Consider the following 25,669-nt stretch of genomic DNA (forward strand, 5'->3'; position numbering starts at 1 on the left):
TGACGCTCCAAAAAATTTCTCAACGGATTTAGACGATTCACAAAGATGATAAATTTAAGAAATAAAACTGCGGATTTACGCATATCCGCGGAAAATTGCCATCTCCGCTGTAGTCTCAGACCTTGACCAGGAGAGGGTGCTAATATACCGTGGAGCAGTCGTGAAACCCCGGCTCATATTTAAGTGCATGCAAACATTACATTGAGTGTGCACCTCAAAATGTTCGACTGGTGCCCCTCAAATATCCTGGTTAAAAGAAGGACTGTCCTCTATAGTTAAAAAAAACAACTGTCTGGAGCCCCGTTTTATCTACGAAACCCAGCAATAAATGACACCATTTAGTCTGCACCATTTATTTTGCAGAATAAATTGGACCATGTCATCAGCGCATCAAATGGAATGTTACCAAGTCAAATGCACCCTGAAAGTACAGTCTGAAACAACTATTTCTACTGAAGGTAGAATGGATAAGGGGTATTTGAGAACAGTGCTCAGTAGATCCAGCTGGAGGCACAGCTTGTGTAGGAAGTCAGCTCTTCTTGCTTGAACCACAGGGCAATTTCCTTTGTAGCACTCTCAACCGAGTCACTTCCATGGATGATGTTTCTGTTAACCACAAACAAATTATGTAAATAAGACCACGAGATCAAGAGACTATACCCACGATGCGGGTAAATAATACTTACTTGCTAACATCAATGCAGAAGTCTCCTCTAATTGTTCCAGGTTTGGAGTCTGCTGGGTTGGTTTCACCAAGCATCACCCTGCCGGTCTTAACAACCCCTTTACCTTCCCATACCTAATGTTCAAAAATAAACAATTTTGACCATCAAAGTAAAGATTTTGTGACTCTATTACGCGTCTCACCATGGCAACCACCGGACCACTGCTCATGAAATTGACGAGGTGCGGGAAGAATGGACGTTCTTTCAGGTCACTGTAGTGCTCCATCAGCAGGTCCTCCGAAGCCTGAAAGCATGAATGGGTAAAGCCAGTGCGGTGAGGAAGTATTCTGACCATTTAAATTTTCTCTTGAACCACACCACACCATTGATTCTCAAACTGTGGGATGGGTCCTGGTACATCGGGTCCCTCTGGTGGTACACTGAAGAATCACTGGCTAAGTACAGTTAAGTTGTAAATAAGTTTGAGGTTAAATGCATTTGCATTTAATCTTTAAAAAGTCCATCCATCCAATCCATTATCTGAACCGCTTATCCTCTAGGGTTTGCCAGCATGCTGGAGCTCATCCCAGCTGTCTGTGGGTAGTAGACAGAACTGTTTGCCAGCCAATCGCAGGGCACACATACACAAACAACTACTCACAAGAACAATCACACGTAAGGACAATTTAGAGTGATTAATTAACATACTAGTCTTTTTTTTATGTGGGAGGAAACGGCAGTATCTGAAGAAAACCCAAGCGGACACGGGGGCTCGATTTGAACTGGCACTGTGAGGCAGACGTGCTAACCAGTCGCCAACCGTGATGCCTTTTCATAACAACCGTTTGTTTAAAAAAAAAAAAAAATTACACACGCACACACTGCGACTTAAAAGATATAGTACAGTCTTTTGATGAAAGTCCTTGCACGGCTGTTATTTGTTCTGTTGTATGATGTTTTTGCTATTTTATGTTCAATGTTCTACAAAGTGCTTTGTGACCGCTGCAGCTGTTGTGGAAGTGCCATCTATATGAACTCGCATACACACTAAGGGTGTGGAAAATAATCGATACATCGATGCGCACGTGCGTGATCCGAGTGCATCGGCTCATTCACTGGGTAAGACGCGATTGACGGGTGAAATCGCGATTCATCACGATGCATTGATGGGTATCGGTAAAATCCGATTGAAGCGCCGTTTTATTCATGTTAAACGTCACATATCTGCCCTTTCCTAGGCGCAATGAATGCACCATCATTGCTTTGCGTTTTGTGTTGAATACGGACGGTAGCCGTGCGTCACATACAGTCCAGTACACAACTAGCGAAACATTATGGAAGTTAGCGCACGCAGCAGCAAGGAAACTACTATATTTAATGCAGCCGCAACATTCAAATCTTACGGCTTCGAAAAGAAAGACGGAAAGCTTGATAAAACCTCAGTAATTTGCAAGGAATGTCGCACTAAGAAGCCATACAACGGCAGCACCACAAATATGCAGACCCACTTAAACCGATGGCACCAGATCACCGACAAGTTTCCCTCCCGCTTCCCCGCGCAGTTCCTCGTCGGACACCGGAGAAACTGATGGTAAACCAGGTCAGGATCAGAAAAAAATTGCCTCTTATTTTGGGAGTCCCTTTGCAACTCACTGTGACCGCGCAATGGCTATAACTAAGGCCACTGCTTATTTCATATGCAAAGACCTCCAGCCTTAGCGTGGTGGACAACGAGGATTTCAGACAGCTCGTGCACGTTTTGGAACCCAGGTATAAAATACCAGACAGGTCTGTGTTCACTTACAAACATGTTCCCGATGCGTACAACAAAGTGAGAAGTGAGATTACTGTGTCGCTGAACAGTGCGCAAAGAGTTGCACTTACAGTGGATGGGTGGACATCTTGCGCTATAGATTCATATACATATATATATATATTATTATTATATTTCATATAAGACACTCAGTGAGAATAGTCTGTGTTTACACTATAGCAACAGCTGTGAGTCTCAGGTGCCAAATTGTTTACATTTTCTTTGCACAAAACCCAATTATGAAAGGGCTTAAATAAGTTGTTTTACAAGTTCTACTCTTTATAAGGAATAAAGTGGCATCCTTTTTGTAATACCATACTGAATTCCATCTTTTTAAAAGCTTTTTTTCTTTGCTTATTTGCATCATGTTTAATTGCACAATATCGCAACAAATTGCATTGTATCGTATCGAATCGCATTGATTTGAACTTAATGTGTATCGAATCGTATCGCATCGTGACGACGGTGAAACGTATCGCATCGTATCGCCAGAAAATTCCATGTATCGTTTAAGTATCGCATCGCTGGCAGTGGATCGTGATGTGTATCGAATCGTCCTCAGTGCTGAGATTCACATCCCTAATACACACACAGGGATATTTGGCTTTTGGGTGAAATTTTGGACAAGCCTACAATGCATTCAAACCTTTACAGGTGAATTAAATGTGACCTTCGCCGAGCTTTTGAATGCACATTTGATCCTTGAATCGACCAATAAATGTCCTGGTTCAATTCGAGCTGGTGTTTAAACAGTCGCCCTTATTCTGTTCTCATTTTGACATCATGAGACCAAGATGACACAGAACAACGAACGGATCAACATTTCCTTGCCATTATGATGCTTCAAACTGGACGTTCTCAGATGGAAGTGGTCACTGAGCTTAGAGTGCCACAAAGTGTGTCATCATCAGAATGCAGTGATTTGGAGTGACAGAGATGTTTTTTAATGCTATAGTTATCTGAATAACCTAATATGCCATGTGAACATACCAGGCACGTTCTACGTTCGTTGTTTAAGCATCATGTAACATTATCATATCGTACACTTATTCAGCCTGGTGTTCTCTATTTTAAATTGCCCTTCATGATGACATGTTTGTTTTGGTGTTGGATTTTTATCAAATAAATTTCCCCCCAAAATGATATTTATACTCCAGTACGACTTGTATTTGTTTTTTCTCCTTTTTGCATTTTATGTCTGGTGCGGTTGATATTCCAGGGCAATTTATAATCTGGAAAATATAGTGTGTGTGTATAAGAAAATTATCAGGATGGACTGCAATTTTTCATCTTGCAGATCATTAACATGAAGAATCCTTATACCAGGGGTGGTCAACCAGTCAGGCACTAAGAGCCAATTTTTTTAATGTGTTACTGCAAAGAGCACACACGCAGGTGCCCACCCATGCACTCGCGCACACATTCACGCACGCAGGTGCCCACCCATGCACTCGCGCACACATTCACGCACGCCACATGAGCAACAGTCGGAACGGGCCGAAAATGAACGAAAGCTCAAAGCGCAAACAAACAAATGTTTTTTTCCCCCACCGATTTCCTCCTCCCATCCCTTGCGGTCGACTTGGGACCAGTTCGCTGGCTCCTGGTCGGTTGCGATCGACGTATTAAGCACCCCTGCTTTAAAATCAGAGGTAATTCACTGACTAGTTTAGTGTCGTTGTTTGCTCATGAGCAGTGATGCAGTCATCTGATTGGTTGCCCGCTATGGCAATCAAGTAACGGGATTGGTGATAGGCTGACGTAGTACGTTCTATGTATTAAGCACCGTTGTTTTAATGGCAGCGCCATCGCCGAAGCGTTTGACAATTGTGTGAAAACCCGGGAGCCGCACTAACCAGCCAAAGAGCCACATGTTGCTCGCGACCCGCGGGTTGGCCACCCTGCCTTATACAGTAGAAAAAGACTGACTTCAGTCTCATCTACTGCCCGAAATTCCACATTAATGGCACAAGTGTCAACACCGGGCAACAAGAACATTAACATTCATATCACAAACAAAAAGTTGTGCCGTTTACTTGGTCTAGACTGACTAACATTGATAAACACTTAAACCCACTGATACAAAAAGGGAGGGCTTTGACTCAGATTATCTCAGATCCGAGGATCAAAAATAGACTCAGTTGCTAATCGGCTCACTCAGTCACTCAGCACCAACAACATACTTGGCTAAAAATCTCGTTGACTGTTGTAGAATCAGTTCAAAGTGTTAGAAGTCCATCATGAGAATATGAAACGTGTGAAGAGAACATGCATGACAGGTCAAGCATCGACTTACTTGAAGCATTTTCATCCCCACAAGTTTGAAACCCTTCCTCTCAAATCTTGTAATGACCTCCCCAATGATGCCTCTCTGCACGCCGTCAGGCTTGATGGCAATAAAGGTGCGCTCCTTCTGCTCTGCCATGACTCTGGGGGGAGGCGGAGGAAGAAGAAAAATTACCAAAAAATTCAAGTATGTGAATATTATATACTTTGAAATACCAGCCCTAAACATCTTTAGCTGCTCTTTGAGCTCTAAGCTTCACAATGCAGATCTTAATGGTCAATTCAGATTTTTTTTTCTTCGTGAACTCCGATTTTGTGTTCACTTTACATATTAAATGTGACCTCAGTCAGTCTACAGTATGAACGAAAATATGTCCACAAAGTGACCTTCATGTGCATAAAAAAAGACGACCAAGTAATTATAATTCAGCCATTCAAAAAATAATATCAAAATAGATACAGGTCGCACATAGCCAAAAATATCAGATGCGAGTTTCCCAGGTCTAATTCACCCGGAACCATTGTTCCTGAGAAACAACCATATCTTTTGGGTTGAAGTAACAGCAGGGGCTCGGCAGTGCACCTAATATGCTCGCAAATGCGCACATTTTTCCCCCAAAGTGAGCTGGTTAAAATTTCATACGGTCGCACGCCACGAGTGTGTGTATTCATGCTCCTGTCGGTACATACGCCGAAGGCACTCCAGTTCTGTGTCCGCCTGCCAGACGGTTAAAACCTTCCTTTAAATCCATCCATTTTTTGAAACCACCTAATCCTCACCAAGGTTACGGGCCATCTTCGGGCTCGTAACCATCTTCGGCCTGAACTGGTGGCCAGCACACACACGGAGACAAAAAAATAAAATAAAATAAAAAAAAATCACACTCAGAATCATACCTACGGGCAATGTAAGAGTGATCAGTTGTCTTACTATGTACAGTATGTTTTTGGAAAGTGGGAGGAAACAGGAGTACCCCGCAGAAAACCTGGGGCAGGGTTCGATGCCGGAGCCGGCATTGAACCCTGCACCTCTGCACTGTGAGGTGATTTGGCTGTTTTACACAACAATAAAGACAATATTGTATTAATCACCTGCAAAACAGAATACTTACAATATCCGACTCACGCAGTGCATCATGGGTAAGGGAATTTTCTCGGCTACAAAATATGGCCTTAAAACTAGTGGTGGTAAATGTAGAAAGCGAGGATTTGGACTGCGTCAACCACTCTGAAGTGCAGAAACTGACCGACCTTTGCTGGGACACGACAGTGAAGATTAAGCTTTTAACCCCTGCAACACTTTGAGGATAAGAGGTTCACAGATGACATGCGGTGAGTGCAGGGGATGTGCGTGCAACAGGATGGCACAGGGTAGGACTTTTGTGGTCATTTGCTTTGCCCATAGTAGGTGGGGATTTTAATGCTGACGACAGATACCGTTACCTAATAATTAATAACGCACCAATCATAGTTCCATGTGATATGTTGCATTCCATTGTTGCTGATAAACTTTGTGCTTCTTGTACATCGCTAGTTTGGTAATGCATTTACTACCAACACTGCCCTCAAATCTCAAATAGGCTAAATAAATGTGTTGTTCTGCTCACATGACGCGAGTGACGTGATCTGCAGGAGCGTTAACGCTCCGCAAACTAATCACCAACGTGACATGCCACATTAATATCGAGATGTGAAAAAGTTTCTTGATTAAAACAGGCAAAATAAAATGGGGGGTTTTCCCTGGGGTGATCGCATGTCCTGTCGCTCATTAGTTTCACTGTCCGGTAGCTTGCTTACTGTACTCACCCTCTTGCGCGATCCCGATCAGTTTCAAGAAAAAATAAATGTCCATCTTTGTCAATTTTAATGCATCTTTCAACCGTCAAGAAAATTTTCTATCAGGAAATTGTGAAGAATCAACAAGTTTACAATGTTTTTTTCTCTAAACAATGTAGAGCCTCTAAATTCCATCAGAGCACCTTAACATGGCACTTAATACTGTAATTTGATGCTGAAAGCCTTTTAAACAACGTCTTCAAGCTTAGACGAACAGCTCCACATAAACCGATGTACTGTAAATATTCCCATCTCCGGAATTCTATGTAAAGGAATTTCCTTCAACCAGAACAAAAACCTATGCATTAACATTTTGACTACGATATTACATTTTACCGGAACTTACTTAAGCGGAAGTTCCACGATCCGTAACCCGGATAGAGACGGAAGGCGGGAGCTTAAACACATACAGCGCCCACCCGATGCAACGGAAGACACATGTTCCCGTTTTCTATCATCGGCTCCGAAATGACGACGTGCAAGTGACTTTTTATTGCGTACATTTTACTGCAATTGTAAAAGATTTTAACCTTATTCACTTACGTCCTGTAGATCAGGGGTCTCCAACCGCCGGTCCGCGGACCAGTACCGGTCCGCAGGGCCGGGATTCTCCGTTACATCCGTCTGTGTCACGCTTGACTCACATCAAACCACGCTTCTCCGTCATGTGACCAATTACGCTAAAAACAAAACATTGGAGGTCGCCAAATGTGTTTAAAAACTGCTAGAGATCGCAAATGACAGCGGCCTTAAAAGTACAGTATGTTCGAGACAACTGGATTAAAGTTCTTCAGTATTCAAGTTAGGGTAAATCCTCTGAGATCGCCACAATAGCACTGTTGCCATTTCGGACATCCTACCCGTGTGAGGTGGGAGGTTTCTGCAGCAACGGCGACTAAAACAAAATTACGAAGTAGACTGGACATAAACCACACACTTGAGGTGTCATTTTCTCCTATTACCCCGAGATGGGACCGTTGAGTTGCAGAAAATCAAGCTCGGGGCTGTGGTGAGTCATCATTTTCATGCACTTTAAATTTGCGTTGTATCGTATTTTGAAGGCATTAAACATTACCATAGCGATCAGTGTTGCGGCCACATTAGACGCTCCTGGTGTTTAATATTATCTCTCAAAAACACCACAGTGTTCATGCAGGTCTTACCATATTATTTAGTAGTATTTATCCGCCACATCTTAAATGCCAGTCCCTGAAAATACTGTTTGACATAAACCAGTCCGTGGGGCAAAAAAGGTTGGGGACCCCTGCTGTAGATCATGGCATTGAAACGAAGAACAACCCAACAAGACAAAACACCCAAAATAGACTCATTTCTTTCCCCATGACAGAAAAAAATCTCATCATTATAATACTGTATGTACTGTACTGTGTTGTGATTTTGTTTGATACACTACACTTGTCCTGTATACTGTACTGCAGTTTTTGTAGTATTTTTTGGTAAACAGATTTCGGAAAGTATATTTTTGCATGTGTTGTTACACATGCATTTTGTCAACATACTTGCAGGTTCATAAAGGACATGTACTATGCTCATTTCCCAAATAGGGAAATTCTGTTATAAGGACGGACTGGACAGCGCAAACATGAGTCCGTACAAGAGAATGTTTACTCTACTGTCATTCAAAACTGCCCGTTTAGTTGGCTCTTTTTTTCCCTCCAACTTGATTCTCGCACATGCGCAGACATCTGGCCAACTAAATTAAGTCATTCACTCCCAAAGACATCTTTTCAGACTTCACACGTTCAATCCCATGTACTTAGATTTTCTTTTTTCCAAGACTGAAAGTATTTTTTTTTAAACGGATCCGAAAATGACTGGTGCTGGATGAGTTAATGGCATCTGACACGCGTATAAAGAAATGCACAGCAAATTTTATAATATACTAGCTGGTTCGCCGCCCTCCGGGCGGCTCATCCGCTAGGTCCTGCGGACAATTTCATTGCAATGCTTGTGGGTAGACAACATTTTTTCGCTAAGATGCCCGTGCGATCGTAGTGAGGCACTGCCTGAGCGGCGCAGTGGGGGCGCGCAGCGGCGCGGTGAGGTAGGTACGTTTTGAAAAGGGACAGACCGCGTGCGGGACGACGCGCAATATATATATATATATATATATATATATATATATATATATATATATATATATATATAGAGAGAGATATATATATATATATATATATATATATATATATATATATATATAGAGATATATATAGATATATATACATACAGTATACATATCTACACAGTAATCCCTCACTTATCGCGGGGGTTACGTTCCAAAAAGAACCAATGATAAGTGAAATCCATGAAGCAGTGAACTTTAACTTCATTGTATATATAGTTAAGTATTGTAAAGACCAAAACCTGTTTTCAGGTCCAATTACAAAAAAACTAAACGTTTAACAAATAACTATAATAGCTATTGGAAATACTGTACTGTTGACATGCGGCGTTGCCGACGCGTTCCGATTTCAAGGGTTAAAGCATTAAAAAAACTGCACAAAAAAAAATCTGAAACAGCGAAGCCGCAGAAAGTGAACCGCGTTAGAGCGAGGGATCACTGTATACACACACACACAATGGTTCTAAACATTGTTCAAGGTACCGAACCCAACCAGTTCATATGCAGATCCACCGAACCCTTAGTGAAAAATAAAAATATGATTCAATAAGTGTCTCAGGTACAAGATGAGAGTTGCTCAACTTGGCATGACAAATCATGGAGATAGGACGCCGAGTCCCATTGCGGTCCATGATGCATGTGAATTGTACATATTCGTCCGACCACTTTCTTTTTTTACTCGACATAGCATGTGTTAAAACATAAAAAAATAAAATATTAATAATCACACCACATACGATCACGACAGTCACGCGCTGACTACCGAGCAACTAAATTTCCCGTAGCACTGATTGGACAAGCAATGCAATGTGATCATCCAGCCAGTGATGGCCAAGTGGGAGGGTCATAACGAATTGAGAAGTTGAGTCGACTGCGCCTTAACCTCCATGGCAGAGGCACAGTGGAACCCTTGAGACCGATTCACAGAACCCCTCGGGTTCGATCAAACCCAGGTTCTGAACCATTTATATATCTTTTAATATATATTCACTGCAAAGATGGCCACAATATTTGTGTTTAGAACTTCCATCCATCCATTTTCTAATCGGCTTATCCTCACGGTCGCTGGCGGGATGGAGGCTATCCCAGCTGTCTTCGGAGTACACCCGGACTGGTTGCCAGCCAATCGCGGGGCACACGTTGACAAAAAAAAAAACTATTGGCGCTCTCAGTTACACTTGGGGACGATTTACAGCGTTCACTCAACCTACTGTGCATACTTTTGTAATGTAATGTATGGATGCTACAGCTTTGTGTTTGCTTTCAAAACTTAGCTTGTAGCAGACGTGTGCACATTTTCAGCATGACATCTCTGATCCACTGGAGAAAGGACACTTTGATCCTCTCCTCTTTCATCTAGAACTGCTTCAGACAACAAAGTGTATGCAGAAAATTGGTGAAGATTGAACGACTGTCTGTGTCCTATGTGTTGTCTTATGTTTTTTTTTGGTTATTTTGACTTCAAAATGGCGCCGCGAGAGTGGCTGCCTTTCCAGCAGCTCCTATATTTTGTTGTTCTACTTCTTACTTTCATAACTTTGCTGCTGTGAATTGGGAATTTCTCCATTGTGAGACTAATAAAGGTTTTCTTATCTTATCTTATGTGGGAGGAAACCCAAGTACATGGAGAAAACCCACGCAAGAACAGTGAGAAAATGCAAACTGCACATAGCAAGGGCGCAGCGGGATTCGAACCCACCATCTCCGCACTTTGAGGCGGACATGCGAACCAGTCGTTCACCGTGCCACGCGTCGAAACCTTCATGAAGCTAAATCACTTCAATTGAAACGGACGAGAGTCGCGGAAATTGTCATTTCATTTCATGCACGAGCATAAATTGTGTTGGGATGTGGACCTGGAGGATTTTTCCTAACGTCCCATTTATGACAGCAGTTTGTTTTTTTTCACCCTCGGGATCTTTGTGAATAACAGGAGCGGTTCGTCGATGGTAAGTAACCTCACGGCCTAGTTCTTACAACGCCTCGATTCTGAGTTTGCATACGGAAGGTTTCATATACTTTAGAAGTTAATTGGCGAACATTTAATAATGAAAACAATGAATATGGATCATCTGCTATGTTTATAACAGAATATCTAGATAAGAAACGACGTCGCGTTACCTTAATGAGAATCCTGGACGACTCCGTGTAAAACCTGGTCCGACAGAGCTAAAAGACCGCCCCGTCTCGCTCAGCCGCTCTTTATCAGCAAGGGCGGAGACTCGTGATGACTCATTTCCGGTATCTGGGTCACGCTATTGCTAATCGAAGTTTAAGCACGGGTTTATGTGCAGGTGTCAGCGAATTTCCTAACCCGATGATTGTCAAGACATGTGTCTTAATCGCAATGTATTAGGAAGTGTTTCGAGTGTCAAATGAAACGAACACGCCCCTGACTGAAGTCAACTTTATAAAAAGTTAAACAAACGAAAAACAACACCAGGGTTTCATTTTTGTGTTCATGGAGCGAATGCAAGTCAACGTTGATAACACGTCGATGGCGCCGCCATCATGGTCAGAGCCAGGTTTTTTCCCATAAAAACGAACGAAAAAAAAACGTGAACGTGACCTGGAAGTTGTTCTCATACCGCCAGATTAGTGTTGCATTCGAGGAAGGTGGGAAATCTGAGAATCCCACTTTCCACTAGGGAAAAGGTACACTTCCACGCCGGTATGAACTAGGTCACAGGGGTGCCCATTATGTCGATCCTGATCTACCGGTAGATCTAAGACAGGGTCCAAAATAGATCCGAGGAGTGTCGAGGAGAAAAAAAACAAACAACAATTTGTGTGTCTTTGTACATGTTAGTCATATATTTTTTGTGTTAATGTACGCTGCAGCCTAATCATCCTATCAGTCTAATTTTCACAAAATAAATATTTCAAAAACAAAATAAAGCAGGTAAATCTTGAATTTACGGTGGCGCGTGATTACGTCACCAGAAGTTGTTAGCACTCAGCAGGCTGCAATTGCAGCTTGTAATAAAAGCTGTTGCACTTTATCTTTTATCGTCATTATTCTCATTCAGAGTTTGCTTCGTGACAGAAAGAGACTCGAGCGACTGGTCAGGAAGGCCAGTTCTGTCCTGGGTTGCTCCCTTGACACTCTGGAGGAGGTGGGCAACAGAAGGATGCTAACTAAGCTAAAAGCTATGATGGCCAGTCCCTCCCACCCCCTCCAGCCCGCCCTGACAGCACTTGGTAGCTCCTTCAGCCAGAGACTGTTACACCCGCGCTGCAAGAAGGAGAGATACCGACGCTCGTTCCTACCGACTGCTGTCAGGCTGATGAATAAAAAATAACAATCATAATAATAATAATAATTAAATTATGTGAAGTAAAATTGTAAATAGTACTGCGATTTATCCATTGTGTTCATATTGTATTTAATTGAAAGATGTTTGTTGTTTTTTTTTCTCTTTCTCCTTTCTTCTTTCTACATACATTCTTGCTGCTGGAGGCTGTAAATTTCCCCAGTGTGGGACGAATAAAGGATATCTTATCTTACAGTTCACCGAGGCACGGGCAAAGAATATGAACACTGTGTGTGTGTGTGTGTGTGTGTGTGTGTGTGTGTGTGTGTGTGTGTGTGTGTGTGTGTGTGTGTGTGTGTGTGTGTGTGTGTGTGTGTGTGTGTGTGTGTGTGTGTGTGTGTGTGCGCGCGCGCGCGCGTGCCGGTAAGGGTAGATCCCGTGAGGTTAGTTGATCGAAAAGTAGATCTTCGGTCCAAAACGTTTGGGCACCCCTGAACTAGGAGATCCGGAGATCCGAGTTCCTCGGTCGGAAAAAAACGCCACTGAGTTCACCGACTTTCACGTGAGGTCACTTGACAACGATGATTCCATGGAGACGTGAAAAAGGGCCATTGATGTAAATTGCGTTTTTTGTGGAAACAAACTTTTTCAACACAACTTATCCTGAACAGAGTCGCGGTGGCTGCTGACTTCGGGCGGAAGGCGAACTTCACTGCAAACTAGTCGCCAGTCCAGTCAGTCGCAGGGAACAAACATAAAGAGACGAACACACCCACATCCACACCGTCACAAAGGGGGAACTGATTCAGTGTTGCCCACTCACAAGTTATGCCACTACTTTACACCCTCAGCTACAATTCAACACCCTCTCTGGATCTCCTCATGGGTATTTTGGAAAGATTTCAGTAAATTTGTCGATACATTTCTTTACAAAGACTTGTCTTTAAAAAAAAAGCAAGTACTGTATGTGGAAGATGCTTTTTTTCGGCTTTTTTTCATAATTAATTTGTGAATTTTTGTTGTTCTTGATGTTGTACACTTGTATACTGCTACTTAAAGTTCTGTATTTGATGATCATTGTACACCAGGGGTCCCCAAACAATGTCAAATGTGGTCAAGGTCAAATGTGCCATCCGGCCGCGCTGGCCCTCTAACCCTCCTGTTGTCCTCAGGTCAAAATGACCCATCACTGTGTTAAAAACGCCCCAAAAAAACCCTAAATTATAAATTTTTAACTTGAAATTTTATGACTTTTCCTAGATTGTCCCCAACTGCAAAAAAATTGAAATGGAAGCTGTATAAAAAAAAGTACAAAGGTGGTCTTCGGGGCAAAATGACCCATGACGCAAATAGGGTTGAAATCAAGGTCACAAAGTTATTTACACACCATAGAATGTTTCAGTGTTTTAGTTGTGTCTCAGATCAATTAGTAGAACACGTGAACAAGACGGTAGCAGACATAAACAAGACAAGATAGGTGGCGTTCTCGTAGATGGCAGAACTCTTTTTTTGTGGCTTTCAAGGGGCTATAAAGAGAGAGAGTTGTTTAGTTATTATTTATTTCCTGTTTTTTCTGTGAAGAACTCAGAGAGGGTTATTTAGTTATTATTTATTTCCTAAATAGTGTTATTATTTGTTTCCTGACTTTTTTTCTGTAAAGAACCTGGAAAGCGTTATTTGGTTATGTGTGGCTTTCTGGGAAACAATAAAATTTTTAAGCTCCCCTACGATCGTTGATGTTATAAACTTGACACCGGCCCCCCATTAGAGAAGGGAAAAGTTATGTGACCCTCACAGGAAAAAGTTTGGGGACCCCTGTAGTACACTGTCTTGTACTTACTGTAGTTTTTGCCATGAAAAAAAGATTAAAACAAAGTAGGAAAAGACAGATTGAATTGAAAAGACAGTGAATTGCAAAACATAACTTACAATAGTATACATAAATATTATGCGTTATTTATTATTAATTTAATTATTGGATATAACGTGACAAGTGATTTGTACTGACTGGGTGAAGATACGTCGTTATCTACATTTGTCAAAGGAATTATATGCTTTGAAAACCACACGTTAATTGATTTATACAAATTATTAAAACTATAAAGATGTTTGATGTCGTCACAGGTCGGCCATCTTGGGACGGGACTGCTAGAATCGAGCGATGAGTGGTGATCGTTACCCATAACGTTTAAGTCAACGGAACACGGACTTTAAAATAAAACATTGCTCAACGCTACTGTGGTGTCTTCGATCACGAGGCAGACACACGCGTGTTCTGTAGTATATTATTGACCGTGAGTTTTATCTTGATATGTGTTTGTGAAACATATAGCCAACAGAGGGCGCTGTAGGATTAGAGTGGATAGCATATGACAAGGCTTCCGGTAACCAGGGGTGTTCACCTGAGATCACCATACGTGCTGGATAATAAAGTTGAGCTCAGGCTCATTTGTTCATAAAATGATGGCTAAAAATTTAAAAGAAGAACAACACAAGTTGCATGCATCAGCAACGTGGCGAAAGAGACTGAACATTCTAGAACATTCTCACACATGCGCAGTCGATGGCTATGCAAGGTACGGCAAGTCTGTGCATCCAAACAACATACATACAAGTACAGTATAACTATAGTGCAGTGGTTATTAACCCGGGTTCGGTATCAGGGGTTCGACAGAGCTATGCCATAGAGGTTAAGACAAATCCGACTCACCAAGTTATGACTTCCCCGCTTGGTTCATTTTGTGCACAATTAAAAAACGTATACTTATTCTTAGACTAATTGTGTTTAATGTTTTGTGTTATTACTAAATGCAGTTTTTTATGCCTTGAATTTGTAAAAACAGAAAATTATATATATATATATTACATTATTAAAAATCCTCGTCTCACCGCCCCTCGGGTGGTGTCCGTCCCTCATTCAGCTCAGGTCCTCTACCAGAGGCCAGGAAGCTTGAAGGTTCTGCGCAGTATCCTTGCTGTTCCCAGCACTGCACATTTCTGGACTGAGATGTCCGATGTTGTTCCCGGGATCTGTTGCAACCACTCATCTAGTTTGGGGGTCACTGCCCAGAGTGCTCTGACCACCACAGGCACGACTGTGGTTGTGGTCGAGGACAGAGCGGTCCTCACCACCAACCTCAAGCTGTGGTGGGAGCCCCCGAGCCAGCCACAGGGCCATCGGTTTTCCCTCATGGAGTGTGCAGAAGTTTCGGACAGTCTTGGGCACTTTGCTCATGAAGGAAGTGTGACCGTACACCGCCTGTTGTGGGTGGCCACACTTTCCGCACGTTGTGGCTTTCCGCTCTGTCGACTGCTCCCGCCCCTCGGTCTGGTGTTTGTGTTGCCGCCACGCAGTGGTACGGGGAGTTTTTAGCGGCAGCGCAGACAACTGCTTTTGCAGCCATGTCGAAATGCTCACCGCACTGTCCTCCCCGCAATCCTCGTTTAATTGGCAGAAATAGCTGCCTTTGTGAAAAGCATGCCCCCCCCCCCGCCAAAGTACGAGCCTGGCCACACCACAGGCAGTCCTCCCTAGGTTCGCTGCCCCATGTGAATCGTTCGTTGGCATCGAGTAGCTGCTGGTCCTGCAGGGCTCTGCTTTTCCTCCTGCGAACGGTACACCTGGCAGGCGTATCACCGCTGCCGTCGGGCTCGCCGCTGGCACGGCACCTCCTCCTCCTCCTCCTGCTCGTGACCAGACCACCGCACGTATCGCATCTTCCTCGCCACTCCAAGCAAACGATGGGGGTGCTCGCGGTTGCGGCAGACAATGAACTGCATCTTCCTCGGCGCTCCAGGCAAACGTCGGGGGCGCTCGCGGTTGCAGCAGACGATGAACTGCTGACCCCTGCAAAAACATCAAGCAAAGTTGGGTGGGCCGGAGGTCTTCCACCAAAGCGAAATTGAGCATTGCTTAGCACTTACCTTGCTGCTCCATGGACGCCATGTCTGGTTGGTGGGCTGGCTGCTGAGAGAAATGAAGCCGAGTGCAAGAAGTGGGAGCTATTTATTTAAAGTGCATGGGGAGGGGGGATGGTTAAGTGGTGCTTTTCAAGTGCTATCTCCCTCGATTGTTGGGGCAGCTGCCCTTGGTCGTTAGTTTGGGGGGGGGGGGGTGGCGGGGGGCCATCTACCTCGGCCGTCGGAGCAGCGGGGCCGTCGTCGGGGGGTGCCGGAAGCAAACGACGCAGTCGGGGAGGGGCAGGCCGGGGCTGAGCGTACGGCGGTAAGCGTGGGGGTGCGGGTCCGCTCTGTGGGAGGTCACATTGAATCGTCATGTTAAGTACCAGTCGGTTGGGTGCGAAAACAAAGCAAGAGTGAGCAGTGACAACAACGAAGCAACAAGTGTGAAGGTGGCATGGGCTGCCAGGTAGCTGTCAAGAGCAGCTCTCAAAAAGAAGGAGCAAGTGGAGAGCTTGACACCCGCCCGACGCCGACATCTCAGGCCTGCCGAAAAGGGACGGGGAGACGGCAGAACATAAAGGGAGATCACCTTTCTGGCCGTGTCCTGGCTCCTCTTCTCTTCCAGCCACTCCTCCACCGAACGACCCTCCGCCTGTGAGCAAAAGTGCTTGTTCCTGTAGCGGCTATGGCCAAACTCCTTGGTTTTGGGGTTGCCGCAGCGCTTGCAGCGGAAATGAGCGACCTTCGGCAGCCTCACCCGGTGCGCGACATTCCACGCGATTAGGCCCCCCTTGCCGGACGGCGGAGTCGGGGCCGGCGCCGAAGTGGAGGCTCCGGGACTGGCAGAGGCGGCCGGCGAAGGGGTGGAGGCGGCCGGCAAAGGGGTGGAGGCGGCCGGCAAAGGGGTGGAGCGCTCGTCTTGGAGCGCGGGCAGGGCCTTGAAAACATCCAGCAGGACGGGGCCCCTGTGAGTCACCGCTGTACCGGAGCTCTCCACCGGGTGCTCGTAAGCCGCCTCCCCCAGGGGCTGCTGATTCATCAGGGGCCTGGCCTCAGCCAGCGCGTCCGCAGTCGTCGCTTTGCTGTTGGGGGCTGGGATCACCACACACATTGCTTGCACGCTGTCGTGCTTGCTTCTCTGGTTGTGCCTGCAAAGAAAACAAACGAGGTTGGTTGGTTGTTGAAAAAGGCTCGTCGTCCTCGGCGCGGCGGCGAGCGAGCCTTACGCACCACTGAGTAAGGGTCCGGTGGTTAACCGCAAAAAGGTGGATGGGGGCTGCGGCCAGGAGCTGTCTGGTCCTGCACAGGTCTCTGATTCGGCCGTAGTCACGCATGACCAGGCCCCAGCGACTGATGCGCACACCGGCGAGGCTGTGGCCCTGGCTGTGGATGTTGGACAGGTCCGAGAAGATGGCCTCCACCAGCCTGCTGGCACCCGGAGAGCGTGCCACTTCATTCCCCTTCCCGATAAAGAGACTGCGCAGAGATCGTGTCATGTTAGAGGACCAGATACTTGGCAAAGCCGCCGTCGGCCGGCGATGAAATTTCACTCGTACCGTTTGGTAGCCTCCATGCTCGGCACATGGCGACCCTTGGAGGCCTTGAAGTGGCCCTGGACCAGCGGCTTACCGCGCGGCGGAAGGGCTGGCGGAGGAGCCTTGTCGTGGTCGGGCAGCTTCTCCCACAGGTCTTTTATCCGCGACACCTGAGACGGTCTCACGAACGCGTTGCCGCGCAGCTGCACCAGCGCGTCAGCCAGCCGGCAGACGTGCTGGTAGCCCCCATGGCCGTCCGGTCCCACGACATCCTCCTCCTCCTTCTCCTGGGTTCAATGAAGGGCTTGAGGCGCCGTACGCGCGACGGTGTGCGGAGACGGGTCAAAATCGAGACCGAGGGTCAGACGTACCTCTTGCGCCCCCCGCTCCTGCCCCGGCTCATCTCCTAGGAGAACCTCAGTCAGTGCCGACATGGCCAACAGGCAGTGGAATTCCAGCCCCTCGTCTTCCTCCTCCTCCTCCTCCTCTTCCTCCTGCTCGTTTGCCTGCCCGTCCGTCACATGGTCTTGCCAGTCGCCCGCGTCTTCCCCGTCCCCTCTCGGGCAGGATTGGAGCACGGCGCCGGTCTGCGCTAGCAGGTACTCCACCCCGATGAGCTCCCCTTGAATGAAAGTCGGGGTCAGCGCTCGGCACGTCAGAGGATGCGTGAGAATCTCTCTCAATCTCACCCGTGTATTTTCCCGGCACGGTGTAATTGCGCAAGGGGGGGGGAGTTCTGGCGCATCCGCACCACCTCCTGGAAGGGATCCACCAAACGTGCGTTATAGCAGCGTACTTCCTCACTGCCGCCGCCCACCACGGCCGTCCTGCCCCTGTCCTCGTTCCACTGGATCAAGCCCTCCAGCAGGTACACTTGAAAGTGGAGGGCGTTGGCCGATGTGCCTGCAGAGTGTCGGAAATGAGAAGGAATTCAGACTTTGGCACGAACGCATGGGCAATATACGCACACGCTTTTAACTCACCCGGAATGAATCGGCACTGATGGAGGTGGAAGGACTCCAGGGAGGAGGACCCCCGCGCGCAGCGGAACACCGGGAGCGTGACCCCGCCTTTCGTGACCTCCCCGGTTTTGGTGTAGAGGGCCACACCCGGCGGGTCCTGGATGCAGCGCATGTGGCGACGCTGCGTCCTCCAGATCTCTGTCATACGCTCCCGGTTGATGAGAGGGTTGCCCATCGTGTCCTTGGCATCCCAAAAGTGGTCAAGCAAAATAAAATCAATGGAATAAAATCGAATAAAACCGCCTACTATGCTCTTCCCGGCGATGGAGCAACAGTCACGGTCGATGTACAACACCTCCGGGGTTGGCTTTCCCGCGTCCCCGTACCGCCGGACCAGTCCGTCCGCCATGGCCGAAAGGCCCTCTCCCTCCGCGGCCGTGAGCACGGACATGAGCACCTGCCCGTACTCATTGCCCACGTTGGTCACCCAGGCGGCCGTCCCGGCGGATTCCCCTGCCAGCTTCTTGGTCAACTGCGGGTGAGAAGGCAACACCCGTGTCATTTCAAGTGATTAATGAACTGTGACTTCATATGATTGATGAACTGCGCACCTTCTTGGTGGAGTCCATCATCAGGATGTTTCCAAAGATGGAGGAGAGACGGCCCTTGTTGTCCTCCAGGCGGGGGATCACGTCCCTCACGTAGGCCGCGAGGAACCAGGGCACGAGGGGGAGCGGGCGCATGGGCGGGATTTCGTCCCGCCCGCTGACCGGGACACCCAGCTGCGTGAGGATGGACAGGTAGCTGGTGCACCTGGCCATCCACTCCTCACTGTGGATCTCCATCAGCACACGGCGCAACAGGGTGGCACTGTTGCCCAGCGAGCGCGTCCTCATCAGAGAGATGACCGCTTTGTCGCAAGCCAGTCTAAAGAGGTGAGGAGAGAGGCGGGGAATCGTCAGTGCCGCACGCAAAATGGCAAATGAACGAGAAGGCCGACCAACCGGCTCTTCATCACTCACTGGTAAGTCAGGATTGCCGGGAAAAGCAACTGCTTGGAGATGTGCAGTTGCTTCCGGATGCTCTCTTCCCAGGCCGAGAACTTCCTGTTGCACTTGAGGCACTCGAGGCTCTCTGTGCCCATGAAGTACCATCCCCTCAGATCCAGCACCCGGCGAACGGTCCTGTACAGCACCCCCCCCCCCCCGGTCAGGCGGTCATGGCCGCAACCGGAACCGGGGCAGGCCAGTTTCACCCCCCACATCTTGTACGCCGCCCACAAGAAGAACTTCGAGTGGAAGAACTGCCTGTTTGAAGCGGGGGGCTGCGTTAAATAGGCGGGCGGGCTCGGGGGCTCCCACCACAGCTTGAGGTTGGTGGTGAGGACCGCTCTACCACCGGCCGTTCTCTCGAACAGCGCTCGGCCTACCCACGCGTGCTCGCTCTCGGGTAGTGTGCCGAGCCAGCCCTTTGGGAGCACGCTCTGCTGCTTTGGCGCCGGCAGCTGTGGCAGCGTGTCGCCACGGGTCCAGACCACGGGGGGAGGGCGAGTTGCAGGGAAGGGCGCTGTGACGGCAGACGAAGTGGAAGCCTGGGACGACGACGCTGGCGCAACACGAGATGAAATAAAGTCACTTCTCACTTTAATTTTTTTTTCTGTGCATTTTTTTACAACTGACACGATAAAGTCACTCACGCTGCTGAGACTCCACCTCTATGGCAGCTGCAAAGAGGACGTAGTCCGATGGCTCAGACGGTGCAGACGGCCGCTCACTTGTGGCTGTACGGAGATGCAAATTGGCACAATTATGCGGCCGTTCGAGGTCAGTCGTTGGAGATACAGAGATGCAAATTGGCACAATACGCGGCCGTTTGGACCCATGAGTCGTTTACCTGGACGAGACCTTTTGTAATTTGCCTCATTGTCTCTCCCAACGATGTAGGAGTTCAGGGTGTGGAAGAAGGAGCCCGCCATACCAGCTTTCCCTGCGCGTATACGACAAACATACCTACACACAGAAACCACCAACAAAAATACACAAGTTAAGCAATGTCAAGTTTTCACCTTCCCATATATAACAAACACTATTTACGCTCGATGCCGCTCATCAGTTGACTCGTAGAGAGAACGGTAGGTTTCGTTGGGGAACTGTCCCATTGTCAGTAGTTGCTCATCCAGCTCCCTGACCAACGGTGCTCCCATGACCATCAGCCGATGCTGCACGACAGCGGCCATCTTCGGGAAGACGTGTGTGTGTACGATGCCAGGGAATCTTTATTCACGGCCAGGGGTGACTGCGACGTGTCGCCGTTTTCGCGCTCCTTCTGGTGGGAAGCCACGACCATGGCACAGTAGCCCACATCGTTCTCAAGGAGCCATTTGAATGTTTGGCCCCGGTACTGGCCAAACTGGAGCGTCGTCTCGCTGAGCACCAGTTGCCAGCACTCGGGGTCTCCGCCGCCTTGAACAACGCGGGCCACGGCCTCCTCCTTCACCACGGAAGCGCTCTTGCAGGTGGTAGCTGCGGGTTTCGCTCTATAACAATAAATAAGGTGTATTAGCCTACTTTGACGCTTTTGAAATGAAAGCGTGGACGTACCTACCTGTATGCTTGGGCCAGCTTTGTTGCCTGAGCCGTGCACTGCAGCCGTAAATGCTTCATACCAGGCGGCATGAACACTAAGTCGGGCTTGAAATCCATTGCCTACCACACACACACACCAGTTAGTCCCCCCACCCCCTCTCAATTATACATATCAGGTAAAAAAATGTTTGTAAAATGTATTCGACTGGGGTAATTGCTACATATGTGGCTTTTCTTTTTTTTAAGCCATCGCATTCTCACACACACCAGTATGCCCCCCCCCCTCAATTATATATGCCCCCCACACTCAATTATACATATCAGGGCAAAAAAATGCCTGAAAAATGTGTTCGGCTCGGGTATTTGCGATATATGTGGCCTTTCTTTTTTTTGAAATCCATCGCATTCATTCGCGCATGAAAAAAACACCTCCTCCTTTTTATTTACTTTCAAACAGGTACATCGGTAATGTGTTCGGCTGGGGTAATTGTCTCGTCTTCTCCTTGAAAGTATTCCAGCGATATATATTAGTGTTGAAGTTACATGCCCGCCATTACAACTTTTGGAGGGGGAGAGAGCAGAAAATGTGAAAATACAGTAACTGAACATACGTTCGCCTATTTTTTACTATATATTCACGCCCGAAACAGACATACCCGAACGAAGCTGAAAGAGTATTCAAGCAAACTTACCAGAAAGTGTTTTGGTGAGTTCGACGACGATGTCAATACGCACCACCAGCACTGGAGCCCCACAGGGATGTGTCATCTCGCCACTGCTCTTCTCTCTCTACACAAACGATTGCACCTCAACAGATCCAGCTGTCAAACTCATAAAGTTCGCAGACGACACCACGGTCATCGGTCTCATCAAAGACGGCGACGAGTCTGCGTACCGCCAACAAGTGGAGCAGCTGGAGCTCTGGTGCGGCCGACACAACCTCGGGCTGAACACCCTCAAGACTGTAGAGATGATCGTGGACTTCAGGAAACATTCTTCTCCTCAGTTGCCCCTCACACTATCCAACTGCCCTGTGTCAACCGTTGAGACCTTCAAGTTCCTGGGAATCACAGTCTCCCAGGACATGAAGTCAACACCATCTCCATCCTGAAAAGGGCCCGGCAGCGGATGTACTTCCTGAGGCTGCTGAGGAAGCATGGCCTGCCACAGGAGGTGCTACAACAGTTCTACACGGCAGTCATCGAATCAATCCTGTGTTCTTCCATCACGGTTTGGTTTGGGGCCGCCACAAAAAAGGACAAAATCCGACTTCAACGGACAGTTAGGACGGCAGAAAAAATCGTTGGCACCGCCCTACCCACTCTTGAGGACTTGCACACTGCAAGAATCAAGACAAGGGCACGGAAAATCCTCCTGGATCCCCCGCAACCTGCCCACCACCTTTTTCAGCCACTCCCCTCAGGCAGACGCGACAGATCCATGCGCACCAAATCCAGTAGACACTTAAACAGCTTCTTCCCTCTAGCCATTAACTCCTTAAACAGTCACTGACATAGTCACTCTTCTTGCACCACAAAATGGTACTACAAAACTACTGGTATACTCTAAAATGGTTCAATGATTTTGTTGTTTACGATGATACTAGTGCAGCGTGTTATACCGGAGACAAATTCCTTGTGTGTTCTACATACTTGGCCAATAAAGATGATTCTGATTCTGATTCTGATGTGAGTTTAATTTTACGCCTGTAAATCTCGAGCAAATGTGAGAAGAATGAATCGCGGAGCGAGCGAAAGTGGTGAGGACATGAGCCAATGGGAGAAGCTAATTTCACTCTATATTAGGATTAGCATTTCGTTGTCGTCAGTGATTGGCCCGAGAGCACGAAGAGGCTGTCGACCAACGGGAGGGGTACGTGTGTGTGTGTTGTCCCGTTCGTTGTCGTCGGCAATTGGCTGAGGGCCTGGGTTAGCAACTTGCGATTTGAACCAACCACTGAGAGAAATGGTCGCCCGAACATGGCGCTGCGGTAGCACGCCTAAACCAAAGGATTTATGCACACTTTCAACATGTATTTAGTTCAGTTTGACCTCCTGAATCCTAAATGAGCATTAATTTGACCACACAACTCATTCCTATGAAGTGTTAAGGAATTATTCCGCTAGAAGTAGTAGTAGAACATTGTTGATGAATTTCATCTTGCTATGAGAACTATTGACACTAGTCTCTGTCCTGAACATCTGCTTGTACTTAAAACAAAGAGTGTAGGGTCACGTTGGGGTCCTATTTCCCCTTGAGTGATTAACAGTCCCCTGGCCGTCTTCTTTTGCGTCCCCCACATCGTAAAAGTCCCTGAAGGCTGTCAAGTGCCTTCGAAGAGGAAACCTAATCTCAAGATTTGTGGACCAGCAGATATTCTCTGTACTTTGTCAAAATGCCAAGATCGAACTTTGCTTGACTTTCTTTGTTTCAGATTTTTACATAAGGGAAAGGACTGCCTGCCCCTAATTAACATAATTAACATATTATGCCTATATGTACGTGTGACTGAAGTTGCTCGGGGCTTCCTGATGAAATCTGAGACTCACAGGAGCCCGAATCGATTCGTGTTGCGTTGTAATAAACTGAAGAAAAGATTACGTGGTGTTGGGTCTTCTTCCACCTTATAGAGAGATAAAAGAAACTGTAACCAAGGAGGGCCAAGAGCAAATTGACAGCTCCCAATCCTCAACAGAAGATACATTGAAACTCAGAAAAATGCATTTAAGCAATAAAAACTCAATTTGAGTATCACGCCTAAACCAAAGGACTTATGCACACATTTCAACGTGTATTTTGTTCAGGATGATCCCCTGAAGCCTAAATCACCATTCATTTGATCACACAACTCATTCATATGAAGATACATTGAAACTCAGAAAACGTGCTCAACTCGGCCTGAAAAAGCATTTAAAGCAGTAAAAACTCAAATTGAGTGTCACGCCTAAACCAAAGGACTTATGCACACACTTCAAGATGTATTTTGTTCAGGATGACCCCCTGAAGCCTAAATGAGCATTAATTTGACTACACAACTCATGCCTATGAAGATACATTGAAACTCAGAAAACGTGCTCAACTCGGCCTGAAAATGCATTTAAAGCAGTAAAAACTCAAATTGAGTGTCACGCCTAAACCAAAGGACTTATGCACACATTTAGTTATCCACAATTGGCATCCACAAATACTGTTCTTCCGACATCTCCTTTTCCACCATTATTTTTTAATAAGTAATAATTCTAATAATAATTTCCCGTGACTGTCCCAAGAGTAAATTTGTAAGTGCACGACAAGACATTCCTGCTTCTCAGCAAAAGATAGCAACATTCGTTGTTGACTTCGTGATGGAAGGAAGTTTCCTTTTGAAGGAACACGGAAAGTGATAGCGGCTTGTTTGACAGTAAATTGATGGTGTATACTGTAGCGATATTTGGATGGGGTGACGTTTTCTCGCGGATGACAAAATTAAAAGTTTGGATGTGCTTCACTTGGTTGTGAGCGGTAGCAAGGTGAATATTTTGGTTTGTCTGTAGGGTTGTGTCTTGCGAATATGTGTTGGATTAGTCTTTGCGTGTGGGTGTGTAGATAAGCGTGACTCTTGGCGCGACTCATGGAGTCTTGTTTGTTTTGTTTTCTGGCTTTTGCAGTGTAGAAGGTTTGTATGGCATCTATTATAATTAATGGTACTTGTAATTGTAACTGTTTTTATTATAATTCCTAACGCCACTTCAGCTTCATTATTTCAACCGCCGCTACATGAAGTATGTGTAAATCAGGTAAAGAAATAAAATGGTTGAGTATGGGTGTGGTCACACAGAGAGTTTTGGATACTTATAGTGGGTGAAAGGCAAGTGAAAATATTGATGGTGAGACGTAAGGTGATGATGGAAGTTGAGTATGTTGAGAATAAAGAAAGGCACAGGCAGGTGAGGTTTGACACGGTGATGCTACGAATGAGGAGGTCACCGTGTGTTTAGGTTGAAAAGGGCCGGAAGGTCACGAGATGCTTAGATGGTTGTTTGTAAGTCGTAAACACAATTTTTTGTTTGTGTTGAGTGGTCGTCAGTGGACGTGTGTGGGACGTTGTTAACTTTCTGGGAGGAGTTAGAATGTGTAAGTATACAGTGAAGGCCTTGATCTGGATGATTTGTGAATGTTAATGTCTGTGGGTTTCAATTATCTTATTTGTTTTATAAATGCTTCTGTTATGCTGCTAATTGCCAGAATGTTCCGATTATGTTCCAATGTTTTTTTAGATTACGTTCATAAGATGCACATTTCTCTTGAAACATGAGAAGAGCCATCACGGCTCCTGATGTGGGAGAAATGATGGTCTTGTCTCATGAAATTTTGTAAATTCAGTTACAACTTTACTATCCGTGGATTGTGTTGTGCCTTCCGTCATTATGAAATTTAATGACTAGAGTTGAAGCTATCGTCGAACATACAAATTCTTGTTGGTTTGAGTCATAAAAAAACCCGTCAGATTTTAAGACATGTCTCATTTGTGCATACACGGGCTGGAGTTCTAATTTCGTTCGTCACAAGAGCAAAATCTTCTAGCTTTAATCAGCATGTTTCAGGGTCACGTGTGAATAATTTACAATTGGCTTCGTTAACTTAGTATGACTGCACGTTTTAAGGTCAACAGTGGCATTTTTGAGAATCACGCACCCTAGGTGGTGTT

General features: G+C 46.3%; 2 protein-coding genes across 2 annotated transcripts; both read right to left on the bottom strand.

The window, feature by feature from the left end:
• Positions 1-337: 337 nt before the first annotated feature.
• LOC127604281 (nucleoside diphosphate kinase A-like) lies at positions 338-11,036 on the bottom strand. The gene is made up of 5 exons (XM_052071330.1): positions 10,865-11,036; positions 4,775-4,907; positions 868-969; positions 687-799; positions 338-606 (listed from the first exon to the last, which is right to left on the bottom strand). Exons 2-5 carry the CDS (start codon positions 4,901-4,903, stop codon positions 492-494), a joined length of 459 nt encoding a protein of 152 aa, XP_051927290.1. The 5' UTR covers positions 4,904-4,907; positions 10,865-11,036; the 3' UTR covers positions 338-491.
• A 5,916-nt stretch (positions 11,037-16,952) lies between these two features.
• Positions 16,953-21,219, bottom strand: LOC127604952 (uncharacterized). The gene is made up of 12 exons (XM_052072388.1): positions 21,002-21,219; positions 20,491-20,933; positions 20,291-20,406; positions 20,094-20,177; positions 19,420-20,002; positions 19,009-19,324; positions 18,419-18,929; positions 18,240-18,338; positions 17,807-18,057; positions 17,457-17,722; positions 17,157-17,376; positions 16,953-17,048 (listed from the first exon to the last, which is right to left on the bottom strand). Exons 2-12 carry the CDS (start codon positions 20,631-20,633, stop codon positions 16,953-16,955), a joined length of 2,685 nt encoding a protein of 894 aa, XP_051928348.1. The 5' UTR covers positions 20,634-20,933; positions 21,002-21,219.
• Positions 21,220-25,669: the final 4,450 nt, after the last annotated feature.

The sequence above is a fragment of the Hippocampus zosterae genome, chromosome 7 (genome assembly GCF_025434085.1).
Source record: "Hippocampus zosterae strain Florida chromosome 7, ASM2543408v3, whole genome shotgun sequence".
Classification (NCBI taxonomy): Eukaryota; Metazoa; Chordata; class Actinopteri; order Syngnathiformes; family Syngnathidae; genus Hippocampus; species Hippocampus zosterae.

What these genes read in the sequence shown, in the direction of transcription:
- LOC127604281 (XM_052071330.1), bottom strand. Translation starts at nt 4,903, where the DNA reads ATGGCAGAGCAGAAGGAGCGCACCTTTATTGCCATCAAGCCTGACGGC. An exon ending in GTGGTCCGGTGGTTGCCATG is followed by an intron (nt 800 to 867) that starts GTGAGACGCGTA and finishes TTTGAACATTAG; the next exon opens with GTATGGGAAGGTAAAGGGGT. An exon ending in TTCTGCATTGATGTTAGCAA is followed by an intron (nt 607 to 686) that starts GTAAGTATTATT and finishes TGTGGTTAACAG; the next exon opens with AAACATCATCCATGGAAGTG.
- LOC127604952 (XM_052072388.1), bottom strand. Translation starts at nt 20,633, where the DNA reads ATGGCCGCTGTCGTGCAGCATCGGCTGATGGTCATGGGAGCACCGTTG. An exon ending in CCGGCAATCCTGACTTACCA is followed by an intron (nt 19,325 to 19,419) that starts GTGAGTGATGAA and finishes TCACCTCTTTAG; the next exon opens with ACTGGCTTGCGACAAAGCGG. An exon ending in AGGAGCGGGGGGCGCAAGAG is followed by an intron (nt 17,723 to 17,806) that starts GTACGTCTGACC and finishes CATTGAACCCAG; the next exon opens with GAGAAGGAGGAGGAGGATGT.